This window comes from Silurus meridionalis, chromosome 26 (genome assembly GCF_014805685.1).
Source record: "Silurus meridionalis isolate SWU-2019-XX chromosome 26, ASM1480568v1, whole genome shotgun sequence".
Taxonomy (NCBI): domain Eukaryota; kingdom Metazoa; phylum Chordata; class Actinopteri; order Siluriformes; family Siluridae; genus Silurus; species Silurus meridionalis.
In genome coordinates, this window is record NC_060909.1 from 7,556,777 (window position 1) to 7,570,878 (window position 14,102).

Sequence of the window (14,102 nt, forward strand, 5' to 3'; positions counted from 1 at the left end):
GGTTGGTAATGAAACAGTGTATCATACACTGATTGTTATCGAGTGATTTAGGATGAGATAATGGAAGCAAAAAGAAAAAGAAAAAACAAATCAGAAAACTGTAATGAAGAGAATGTGAGTGATATAAGTTAAATGCTTGTCGGATTGAAGATAATGTAGAAAGCGTGATTTGATTTGTACTACCATGAGAAACTAAACCAGAAATAGATGTTGACTCATATCTGCCCTTGGTGACTCTTGCATAAAACATCTTGATGAGCTGCAAGTCCTTTGAAGATCAGTCAGAGTGGTTTCTTTAAGTCAAACCAAGGATGAAAGCCTTGAGGATAAAAAAAAAGCTGTAATAAAACACTGAAAAACAGGGTGTAAAATGCATCACATTCATCCACTTTTTATATTTTGGAGGGTTGTTTGGGGGGAAAAGAATCAAATTTTTTAAAGCATTTGAATTTATTCATTAGTTTAGCATTAATCATGCATTGTGCTATTATTTAATTCCAAAAATATTAGTATAAAGAGTCACGTATTAGATATGAATTACTTGCTAATAACTGTGCATATATGTCATTAATCCAGCTTTTGTTTAAAAGCTCTATTTAATATCCTCATGTTCTCTTAGTAATTGCTAGTTTCTGGAATTGTGAAGGCGATAATAATGGCTGTTCTTATTTGTATAAGTAATGAGCTCTATTTTACAGTGCAAACTCCCAAACACTAAGTGTTTCCTGTATGCTGGGGAAAATATGAAATGAACAGAGTAAATCTGAAAAGAAAAAGAGAGCTTATTAAATATTAGCATTATATTTCATAAAAGTTCCATTTCAAAATATTGGCAAAATGTGAGATTATGGGTCATGTCCTGTACCTTTCAGTAGTTATTAAGAAAAAGCAAGTAACAGCTACAAAATGAGGCATAAGAAATATGAGAACGTACTTTATTCATATTAAAACACGAACAAGCGTTTTCCAACAATCTTTAATTTTCAATTTTCATGCAAATTTATTTGCCATGATTTATCATTCGTTCAGTTTTTAATTATGATTCATTTTCTATAACAGAAGTGCTGACCATTATTTATTTTATTATATTACAGTTCCTATGGGGATATGGTGGTCAAAAAGTCTTGTTTATATTTTTCGACAGTTTTGATTTAAGTTTTCTTGTTCAAGAATTCATCTCATTTATATGGGTTTGGTCTCTGTAAAATCTAATTTTACATAATGTTGCCTTCTTTTATATCATACACTATCAAGTCTGCCAACAACTTAACATACAGGTCAAAACGAATTAGATGATTTTTAATCTTGCCTTAGATTTTTATACGACTAGGTCAAGGCTCCCTTTTGGCCAAACTTGACTTAACTACATCACTACAATTATCATTACACAGTGACTTATATGCAATACAATAAACAGGTTGACTGATGATAAGATGAAGTGTTCTTTGATAAGTGCTTTATTTTTGGAAGGAGTCTCCAGTGTTAGTAGTAAAGCTGTAAAGTTTCCTGACATTGGAAAATCTTCAGGTTGGAGGAATTTTGCAGATTCGCAGTTTCCAAGTAACATTACAGACAAAGTCTTTTTTTTATTTGAAATCTTTTACCTAAAGAAAGTTCAGAGTCTGGTGAAGAACTAACTTTCTACACCATTATATACATAAAAATGTCAGCATGTTTTTAGTTAATAAATATTAACATTGGCAAATTGCGTTGAGTTATTTGGTGATTGCAGTAATTCTACTTTGTGTCACACCACAATAAACCACTCCATTGTTGATTATTTTCCAATAACAGCATGATTTAATAATGTTTTAATCCATTCGTGGAATAATGTGGTTGCCAATGCTGATTTTTTTGTCATTTGGAAACAGATATAATGTACAAATATTGCAATTATGCATCATGTAAATGGACATTTTTATCAAAACAGATATTCTCATAAGTAGAGAAGTAGAAAAACTGCAAAACAAATTCATAGATTGCTTCATTTAAAAAAATATCTTTAATTTTCTATAAACTTTCAGCCCGGTCTCACGAAATGTTGTGAAATAGTCAGGAAATGTAATTTATTGATACGTGTTAATAGACATGAATTTCCCTCTTTTTTTCATGTCTATGAGGACGACTTTCTATGCAACGCATTTCAATAGACAGTATTTTGGTGCCTCACCAAAGTTTTCTCTCTGCTACTGGATGCCACAAACGTTTTTTTTCTTGTTTAATTTTTAATCTTCAAGCACTATTACTCAACATTTAATCAGGATGATGTTATCCTTGTTTTTCAGTGTTTCCGTCCAGTCAAAATACAGTAAATATATTCTCCCGGTTAATTAAGGAGAAAGGGTTAATTTAAAAATGTGGAAAAAAGATTACCTTTGGCATTTCTGTCAGCATTAACCATGATCCTCTGCCTCCATTGCAATGGAGACGGAGCCAGACGAGTGACACAAAAAAAGAGGGAATTTCATTTCCATGAACACGAATCAGTAGATTAAAGTTTGTGACTATATCCTGAAATGCCGTGAGACTGTTTTGAACTTTATGTAAACTTCCATCGTACTGATTTTTGTGTTTCGAATATTATATAACTGATTCAAATATATAAATGTCTATGAGAACCATCACTAGGCTCCAACCACAATTAACTATGCTGATTCAATTCATCACACGTGAATTCCAGGGTAAGAGATACGCCGACGCTTTGGAGGTGAGAAATGGTTTGCCTTTTCCAGGAACATAGAAGGCCACAAAAGGTCACAGGAGGTCAGGACCTGAATGGAGCCTCCACATGAAAAACAGCAGTCAAGAGATATAAGATTCAGATACTAGTTTATAAAGCATGCATATTGTAGGCTGTTTGCACTCATGAATTATTTCGTGTTCTTGTTTTTGCAATTCACTGCAGCGTATTTTAAATACATCACAGCTTTATATGTATCTGTATAACATTTTAATTAATTGATTGATTGATTGAAGTATTACATGGATATGAAGAGCAACTCAATGAGCAATTCTGTGAAAGACTTCAACTGCCCTATGCTGTGTTTATTGCCATCCTCTGTGAGTGGAAAATATTCAAATGGATGGTATGGAAATCTCTGGATGAGCTCTGATTTGAAATGTAAAGCAGGGTCTCCAGGAGATGAGCTGGCACCCTGCTGCACCCTTTCCACAACTCAGCCAGATATCCGAATTCTGTGTGCAGCGAGAAATCAGCGGATCTGGAGCAGGTGTGGAAATTGTACCGGATCAAATGGGACCTCCGGTCCGGCACCCACCTCTTTGCAACCTGAAGGTAAGTTGAAAATGGATAGAATCTGTAGCTGTGAGGGTTATTTCTCAAGGACTTTGGTTATCACTATACAAAATCCAGAAACAACATAGAAAATTTACTGCCTGATCTGTTCCTCAAAATGTAACAAACCTGTAGAACTGAATATAGTTTGCGTTCTGATTTCTGATGACTCGAATGTATTTTCACGACTGTACGTTTCGCTGAGTTTTTGCCAAAAGAAAGCTCTCGAGAGCTGGGAACTAAGAGAAAACAATACAGATGCCATTCAAATATATTCAAACAAACCTGACGAAATGCCACAGCAACCTCATTGAAGAGGTGAATTACAACAGGCAATGGCCCTTAGCATGGAACTTTTAAATCACGGAAATAATGTGTCGCAATTAGGTTACATGGCGAATAAGTCCTCTGGGAGATTTGCCACAGAAAGAATGTCGCAGTCAAAGTCACAGGGGTTTGACCATGACCTCTACAACACGGTATGAAGGAATTTGGGAAATGATCCTCCCTTAATTGTGCATGTTTGAGTCAAGAAGTCAATAAATTAGGCTGTTGTAAGGAGTGCTGCATGTTGTTTTGCTTTAGAATTGAATTTTAAAGAAACAAATAACTACTATTAGACTCATCTTGAATTAGAACAAACCATAGCCTTTTTCAAATTGACCCAATTTTTTTTTTTTTTATTTAATCGTTCTCAATACCCACCCACTAGCTAGTCCTCAACATTACATAACATTGGGGAACATGAAGGCTAGCACGTGCTTCCTCCTGAACATGCCTAGTTGGCTAGCTGGCTTCACTTGCTCTGATTGACCAGGCAGAAAAGATTGCCTTTTATGGAAAACTAAAGGTACTTTATTTGCATGTTCCAAAGCCTAGGTGTTGCAATAGGTGTCCCAAATCTCTCTTTTTACAAATACTACAGTGGTCAAAATATTCCTGTATTTTATACCTTTAATTTCAAGTCATAAAAATGTACAACCAATAGCCCAACCCCAGCCCTTACTTTTCATATCAGTTGAGTTGTGCAAATGTTTATGAATTTGCAAGCATGCAACCATGTTGGCCACAAAGGACACATTTCAAAAGCTAGCTTTTAGATTTGTCCTTTATATGTATGCATCATTTACTATCGTATGTACTTAGCAGTTGTTTTATGTCTAACTAGTTCTAACTAATACTTCTACTGTGATTTTACATTACATTACTCCTAAAACAGTAATGGTAGATATTTACTTGTTAACAAATTACCAAATATTAACTTGGATAAAAGCTTTAGTTTTCATTTGGTGCTACAATTTAATGTCAAAAGAGTAAATTAACCTTAATAAAGTTACTTCTTATTAACGTAATACTTATTAACATTCACTCAATCAACGTTGATGGTGTAATTGTCACAAAGTCATTTAATCAGTTTTATTAACAAATCAGCCATAACTTTAGTCATCCTTGTCTAGGACCTGTTAAGGCCACCAAGACCCATCAAAGCATAGCCTTCACAAAACCTCTAAAGGTGTGCTGAAGTATCTGGCACGCAGACATTAGTAGCAGGTCCCTCGAGTTGTGAGGGCCTCCCTGGATTAGACTTGTTTGTCCAACACAACTCACACATGCTGGATTGGATTGAAATCTAGGAATTTTGAGGGCAAAATCAACAACCTGAACCCTTTTATGTTCCTCAAACCATTCCTCAACTATTTTTGTAGTATGGCAGGGTGCATTATCTTGTTGAAAGAGGACACTGCCATTAGGGCAAATGAATACGAGTTGCCATGTAGGGGTGAAACTTGGCCTGCAACAATGTTTTGGTAGGTGGTACGTGTCAAAGTAACATCAACAGGAATGCCAGGACCCAAGGTTTTTCTCAGCAGAGCATTGCCCAGAACTTCACACTTCCTCAGCTTGTCTTCATCCCATAGTGCATCCTGGTGCCAGCTCTTTCCTGATAAAAAAAAAATGTGATTCATTAGACTAGACCATTTTCTTCTAACGCTTCATAGTCCAGATATGATGCTCACGTATTAATTTTAAATACTTGTGATGTTGGTGTCAAAATGGGCATTGTGACCACAATGCACCTACATGGATCTGTACAAATCTGGTCCTTGTCAAACAAACTTTTCAAATTCTTACTCTTGCACGTTTTTTTTTGCATTCAACGCATCAACTTTAAGAACTGATGATGAATTGTTTATTGGTGACCTAAAATTTCCCATCCATTAACAGGTGCCACAATAACAAGATTATCAGTATCATTTGTATGTGATACCTGTAAGTTACAGCTGATCAGGGTATATTTCCTACAAGCAGCATATCCTAGCTGTACAACTGAAGTGAAATCAAATTTCGTACCAGGTTGCTGACTTTGCTTTTGGAAGATACAGCTTAGCAGCTTCTGTTGAATAGTAATGACACCTAAATATTGGATTCCTCACTTAAACTATTAAACAGAGACAGAAGATTTCTTAGAATAGCTGTCAGTTGTAGCTTTCTAATGAGGGTTCTACTTGGAAACAGGGCTGAAAAAGCAGCCAGGGTGTGTTAATAGTTTCTAAAACACACTTGTTGCCATTGTTTTGACTAAGAACTACGTGTTACGGTCAACACCCATCATGCTGAAGAAGTATGCTGACATCTGTTAAACAGTTCCCCGTTGCTAACATTTTGGTAAAACGTGCTGTGTGTTTGTGTGTGTGAACCAGTTGTAGATTGGGGTGTGTCTTCAGTCAAAGTTGGTCTAGACAAATCAGAAGCAAGTTGTAGCTGTGAACTAACATTACACATTACAGTCAGCCTATCAGGATACGACACATTAAATACACATTAAATACACATTAAAAACCATCTTGAATCAGCAACACATATCAAAATGACGTTTGATGGACTTAAAAAAATGTCTTTGTGAGTGCAGCTTAAAGTTTCCCTGTGGAGCAAACCAAAGCATGTTTTAAATCCCGGGTGCTGAATGCGAGCTTCAGTTACATTGTGTAATAAAAAGTGCAGAATATATTATGTTAAAATTCAATGAATCGAAACAAAATAAGGTATTTAAATAAAATAAATGTAATAATTCTTTTCAAGAGAAGGATCAGCACTGAACAAGTTTTATATTCAAATATAAAAGAAAACCCAGATGTAGGAGCAGCAGCTGAAACACATGCTAAAAAAAATCTTTCTTGCGCTTTAAAAAAGAGTTTATTGTGGTACAGTGTTGCAAGACAGCTAGTACTGCAAGGAGAAAAGTGATGGTGTGACAAAAGTGTTTCATCACAATGTTCATTTTTATCGCTATATTCTCTTTTTTTTCTCTTCACGCCCAAATATATCTTTCTCCGCTACACACCATTGTGGCCCTGGGAATTATTTTTCAACAGGCATATGGTTTCAAGCGCAAAGATCTTGATGCGGATGAGTCAGGCAGACTCATTCCTGTTACGTTTTATCGTCATGGCATCCAGACAGAACCATGGCTACGGTTTCATCCTAACACGAAGGACGTTTTAAAGTTTGACAGAGAAATAAGGCACGGCTGTTTGTGGCACACGGTGTCACTTTTCTTTCGGCCTAGGTGTACTGGTTTGAGTATTGTTCACCTTCCCCCTTTTATCCACCAGCACCTCGACATTCACCGCGAGTGACTCAAAGGCACATGTCCCTCAACACACGTTGACATTTGTCGAGGGGATGACAAACAACATCTGCAAAGTCTCAATGAGTATGAAAAAAGAGAGAGAGAGATACAGAGAAGAAAAAAAGAGAAAAAGAAGAAAAAAGTTTCTTTTGTTAATTTATTTCTTTTTCTGTCTTTTTTACTTTCTTCTGCTCCACTTGTGTTTAGCTCATAGCAATTAACTAATAAAAACAATATCAAGTACATATCTGCAGGTTAGTCAGACACTATCTTAATTTGCAGCGGGAGGCAAATAAACCTGGTGATGAGTCAGAGAATTACGTTGAGAATAGATCCGATGTTTTTTTCCGTACGAAGACACTGAAATCATGTACCACTTCATATACGGCTTCTAAACACTTCTACAATCTTTTTTTTTTTTATCCTACTAAAGAAAAATCTCCTCCCCAAATTAAGAGTCTCTATGAATCATCATGTTAAAATCCACTTGACACTTTTAAAAGAGACAAAGCTGCCGTGAAACTCATATGCACTGTATCAGGCACACATTTTACCTGAAAGCATATGAAAAATTATGTGAATATGTTCTGATCATATATTCTGATCATAGATCACGAATCTAACTAATAACAGATTTTGTATGTTGAAATGAAGTACTTGAAATACTATATTTAATTCTGCATAGTATTTGTCTGAATTTTATAGTTACAAAAGCTTTATTTAAAGCTGAATTTAAAATTATTTAATAAATCTTTCATTTAATGTACAGAAATTCAGAAAAGCATTATATTCTACAACGTGTATTAGTTAAAAGTTGCTTTCGAAACCGGTGTAGCCTGTGTCCTTTTTCAGATCATAAAAATAAAAATGATATTTTAATTATTATTAGTTCTAAACATAGTCTGCATTATCAAATTAGACTCAGTTTCCCTGTAAAATTAAGATCTTAACTATTAGAGACAGACGGATAGAGACAGAGAGAGAGAGAGAGAGAGAGAGAGAGAGAGAGAGAGAGAGAGAGAGAGAGAGAGAGATTGTACAATATGGCCAATTTTATGTTTTATTTTTATATAACTATTATTTCATGAGAAACCAGTAACATAAGAACATTGTATGATTTGTAAAACTGAATAGCAAGCTAAACACAAAGGTAACACAACCTAATCATAACCCTTATTTCTTTTTATAAAATTGTGAATTGTGAAAGATATTTGTGATAAAAGTGATAGACCGGGACAATGGCATATTCCATAAAGAAAGGTTCACACTGATTTTGGAATAATCTATTGCAAAAATGTGAGTGATACAAATAAATTTGACTTATCTTTTTTTCAGACAAATATATTTTGTATAAAGAAGTGCAAAGGCTAATAAAAAGATTGCCTCACCCACATAAAAAAAATTACCTTTTTTTCATCAGCCTCTTTTTTATTGTTATGAATATAATCGAAACTATGTTGAGCAAAATCCAAAGGAACCTTATGTAATTTTTCTATTAGTTTTTCTCAGTTGCTTTGGAGCATTTCTCAGATCAGAAATAAAATTCTTAAAACTACGTGTTCAACCTTCACATTATTTAGTCACTTGTGCACATCATGAAAGCATTTTTCATTGCTTTGATCAAATTGCGAATGCTTTGTACATTCATTTAATTGATTGTGTGCAATTCTGTTCTGTCATATACATACCCATCCCTTTTTGTCAATTAGTATACATATATATATATATATATATATATATATATATATATATATATATATATATATATATATATATATATATATATATATATATGTGTGTGTGTGTGTGTGTGTGTGTGTGTGTGTGTGTGTGTGTGTGTGTGTGTTGTTTTGAGAATGCACTTTCTCTGTTTGCAAATATTAGGGATGCAGGAAATCTATAAGACATTATTCTTTTAATTTAGCTTTATGTAAAATAGAAAAAACTTAATTATAAAAAAATACATTCTGCTGGTTATATTTTTGACAATAAAATATTAGATACAACATTGAAGAAATTGATGTACTTTATTTTATTCTTGGTTTTATAGATAGCAGACAATCTGATCTACAATCTATAGTCTTGTTGAGAGTGTCTCAGTTTTATCAGATTGCTGCAACTTTGTTTAAACGAAGAATAAAAGAAATGAAGAGTGTGTGTGTGTGTGTGTGTGTGTGTGTGTGTGTGTATGTCTGAGAGAGAGAGAGAACTGAAATCGAACCCTATAGCTGTAAGCCTGAGAGTTGCTGAAAGGATTTTGATGCAGTAATATTATCTCTCTGTCCCAGCTCAGGCCACACAAAGGTGCGCAGCCAAGCGCCAGAGCAAGGCATGTCATCTAAATGGCGAAGCCTTCTTTTGCAGTGTATTACATCCAGTTGCTTTGTGCTGCTTGAATTTGGCTGGGAGACAGCACAAAGGAGGCAGTTTGTTCGCCCCCGACAAGCTTGCTTTTATATGCGTCGGCTCTTTGATGTATAGAGAGGGAATCATTTAGGTCCGGGATATCCCTCGCCGAGTGCCAGGGAAGAAATCCCACTCCTGGAGTATGATCCTTAACAATCCCCGGCCTTTCAGCACTCAAAGCTTTTATTCACTTTAAGAACCTCACTTTCCACCATTGTGTCTACTATCTGTTATTTGGAGATAAAGAGGAATACTAGGTGTGCTCCCTTTGCCATTGAGTACAAGTGTACGGCTAAGGTCTGTACGGAAAATTCCAGATTTGGGTTTGTTGACAGGTAAAAGGCGATGCATATGTGGTATAAAGTCTATACATTTTCAAAAGCTTCACATTTCAAAACGACAAGCTGTAACTCTAGTCTTTCATATTTTCCCACAATTGCTTTTGGTCACTCCCCAAAATCGTCTTCATCATTAGCAGTATCGCTTTCTATCATTCTACATGTTGGGTTTTTTTTGGTCCTGGTTTCATTGCACAGTAGTCCAAGCTGTATTCATAATGTGGACTGCTGAAGATTAGGTGTACACAAAGATGCAAATGAACCGGTCCTCACTGCTGTAGGTTTGTAGTGTCCCAAGCTTGACCAAAGAAAAGTATGCAAATAGAGCTAGTAAAATATACACGCAGAGACACACACTCACACTACCTGCATCTTTCATGTAATGGCAGTGATGAATATGAAATGGACATTAATTTAAGACAGAAACACAGTTAGTTGGATATTTGAGTGGGCATGTCCATTGCAGGAACCTTTTCAGACCATCAGGCACTGGTAGCATTTTTCGGAAAGAAATCAAAGCTGGGTTTTTTTTTGTTTTGCATGTATGATCAAGTTTTTAGGTTCCTGTCTGACCCAGATCTAATTGAGTCAATAGTTAAAAGTGGTTAAAGTGCCAATTATATCTCTTTTTACTGGCTTTTTTAAAACCTATGTTTTTATTGAAGCAGAAAATTGTTATATATTCTAGTGGGTGTGGTATGGTGTTTTGTCGAATCATTGGTTTTAGTAATAGTGTACATTGTCACACTCAAAGTTACTTTACAAATCAAAATACAAAAAAAGTCCAACAATGCCATAGCGCACATGGACACAACAGCCTCATAACAAAACTATCTGTTACTGATGAGCGCAATGAGCACACTCAAATAATTCACTAACTATTAATTTAACATTAAACAGGTTAAGTATACTGACCCGGCATAACTTTATGCCCACTGATTAGGCATCACATAATGACCATCTGCCTAATATTGTGTTGATCCCCCTTTTGCTGCTAAAACAGTCCTGACCCATAAAGCATTAACAGCATTAACTTCTTCAGCAATTTGAGACACAGTAGTTTGTCTGCTGGATTGGACCACACAGCCTCCGCTTCCCACGTGCATTAATGATCCTTGGCCACCCATGACCCTGTCGCCGGTTCACCACTGTTTCACCACTGCAGACCAGGAACGTCCCACAAGAGCTGCAGTTTTGGAGATGCTTTGACCCAGTTGTCTAACCATCACAATTTGCCCCTTGTCAAACTCGCTCAAATCCTTAAACTTACCCATTTTTCCTGCTTCTAACACATCAACTTTGAGGACAAAATGTTTACTTGCTGCCTAATAGATCCCACCTACTAAAAGGTGCCATGATGAAGAGATAATCAGTGTTATTAACTCATTGGTTATAATGTCATAATGTTATGCCTGGTCAGTGCAATCAGTAACTGCACTAAGTCAAAACATTTATTATATCCTCACAAGGATTATGTTGCTTGGTCCCTATAGCATGACCTCAGCATTAACCTTCTTCAAGTTTGTTGTGTTACAATTCATACACATCACACCCAGTTGACCAAGACCTGAAAACTCTGGTACATCTTCAACCAGAAAACAAGGGGGACACTCCACCAAACCCAAAAACAAACAAGTAATGTAACACTACACAGCAAAAAAAAATACACATGGGTGTTAAAGCTGCACAATATGCTCTCAAAATAAAATACAGAAACTAAAAAAATACTGGATAAGAAAATTTACCAGGGCTTTGTTATGTTCACTAAAAACCCACTTGAAATTCATGTTGTGTGCATGGAGCTGATTCTAATAGCATATAGTCTAAGAACGTAGTCTAAGCACCATAGCATCCATGACTTTCCAGACAGAACCAAAAATACAATACAAAATAATATAATTCCTGGAATATTATTTAAAATAGAATTTGACACTGCACGTGATTTCTATAGATCATGTAAAAATCCTTTAATGCACTATATACAAAAGAGTATGTGTTAACATGTTCACAGTTGCTATATTGTAGTTGTTTTCATGGTAATATTGGCTATTGGCAGAACATAGACTTTTTTCTGAAACTTGTTTGGAATAGTTCCTGAGCAATTACTTCCTTCCATTTCCAGAAATGAAATTACCAAGAAGAATCTTTTTTCTTCCTGAGATTCTGCATTGCTCTGTAGTATTTCAGCTTGTAAAAAACAGTTTAACTTGAGCTGCACATTGGGTCATTATTTCAAATATCAGTGAAATTGTACAATAGTAAAAAAAATAAAATGTAAATGCCACCAGAGCAGCCACCAATTCCCCCCTTAGCTACTTAGGGCAAATATAAAAGCATGATTTCTGGCCTGACTCTCGCACTGATGCTGAAGTGTTTCACTCACGTTGCCAAGCGGCACAGCAGCCGGTTAGCAGCCAGCTCATGTCACGTCGATATATGTAAAACATATTGTGTAGTTGTTCTGCTAGCCAGACGATATTGCTCATTTGTAAAGAAGTGACAGGAGTATTGTGCTGCTTTAACAACTACCTGATATACAGTTACACTTGAGAATGGTCACTTTCATCTTTTCTTTAGGAGATTAAAAAAACCCTGCATATCAGGTTGGCACTGATTAAAGGCCTAAATGAAGGCAAGGTGAGAACGTGATGCAGGAACAGCTTTGATATAAATGATATCAATGTAGCTTTAACCATAACAAAAGATCCTGTCTTGGCTTTGGTTGATTTTTTTTTCCGCCTTCATGTTACTGTATGATGGCTGTGGGGAAAAAGCATGTGCTGTGTTGATTTGTTTTTTAAGTTAAATTTCCGGTCTTCTCCACAAACACTGGCCTCATTAGCGTTGTGGTTGTTGTGTGACTCATGACGATATATAGCTGCACTGCTCATTTCACTCAATATTTGATTACTAATCAGGAAACAGAGCAATAGAAGCAAATCAAGTGGTGTGTGTGTGTGTGTGTGTGTGTGTGTGTGTGTGTGTGTGTGTGTGTGTGTGTGTGTGTGTGATTTACAGACTGTGTGTAACAGTATAACACTTTACTTGAAAGAAATGTAATTCACATATAGTGTGCCCTTCATGGCAAAACGACATAGATGTAAATAAAGTGTTTTTTTATATTTTCTTTCCATCCATCACACAATGGCAAGAACTTGCTTTTTCCTAATAAACACCAAACCAGCCAACTACTAATATAAATCCATTAATGGAAACAAAAGTTATAATAATGCCATAAGTAGCCTAAACTAAGCTACAAAGGAGCGCTCAATTGTCTTAGCATACTAATAAGTCAGCCCCATCTTATCTCAGCAAACATCAGCGTCTCAGGTGTAAGGATCATTTGCATCAGAAGTCATCTGTTCGAATGATTGTTTAGGCAGATTTCTGTCGGTTGTCAGCGGAAGCTTTATAGGCTTCAATAAACCCTACAAACCTTTCCTCAGGTAACCGTCAGTGTTGTCTAATGCAATTTATACCACACATATGTTACCTCCTCAGGGTAACATATGTGAACCTGAAGGTGTGGATTAATTTGACAGCAGTTCCATTTGAACATAAATGACGTTTATAATAATGCACTCGTTCTAATATACTATCGTTTCTATAGTAACAGCACATTCGCAGGGACTCGTACACCAGACGCTGCGTAATCTAAAACTGATAATAAACGGATTAGGAAAACATATTGTTTACCAAATAACTTTTTTTCTGCTAGGAGACGTTTATTTATTAACCTTAATGGCTTGAATTTTGGATGTCGGCTTTGTGCACCATTCAGTAAGTTTTCTAACAACGTCTACAGATTAGAGAGCTTTTGGTTTCTTGATTCCATGATAAACTGTTTAAGTATTTTTGTATTTTTTTTTACTTGAATAGAGAGTGGAAAGATAGCCTTATGATGGAATAACTGTTTATTGTTTGCTTATTATAGCTGTTTATAGCAACATTTTGTATTTTATTTTTTGTAACAAATTACAATTTATTTTATTCTAAATATAGCTTTATTCATTAACCTTTATAAAATTGTATTATTTTATGATATGGGTATTTATCATTATAAAGCTACTGTGAATTATTTAGTAATGTCAATTAAACTAATGATTTTCTAACCAATACATTTAAATACATTTAAATATTCCCAAATACACAGTGCAGTGAAGGTTCAGGGGCATCAGATAGAAAAAGCTTATTGCAGAGGCATTTAGTTTTGTCCACAACACAACACTAACACTACATAAGATTGACATATACACCTTGATTAGCTTGCATAGGCGTACATGTGTTTGTCACTTTATGAGAATACAAAGTGGCACGCATATTTTTTTATATTAACATTTGGTTATTATTATAACCAAATTATTATTAACATTGTTTATCGATTAATAATGCATGATGCCCAGGTTTCAAAAATGCACTTGAGAGGGTGAGA

At 35.4% G+C, this 14,102-nt stretch overlaps 1 protein-coding gene across 1 annotated transcript in view; it reads left to right on the forward strand.

Moving 5' to 3' along the window:
- Positions 1-3,195: 3,195 nt before the first annotated feature.
- Positions 3,196-14,102, forward strand: part of bdnf (brain-derived neurotrophic factor) — a 38,231-nt gene continuing 27,324 nt past the window's right edge. Inside the window, exon 1 of the mRNA XM_046840108.1 lies at positions 3,196-3,295. Within this exon, the coding sequence (XP_046696064.1) occupies positions 3,254-3,295 (42 nt within the window). The 5' untranslated portion in view covers positions 3,196-3,253. The remainder of the gene's footprint in view (positions 3,296-14,102) is intronic.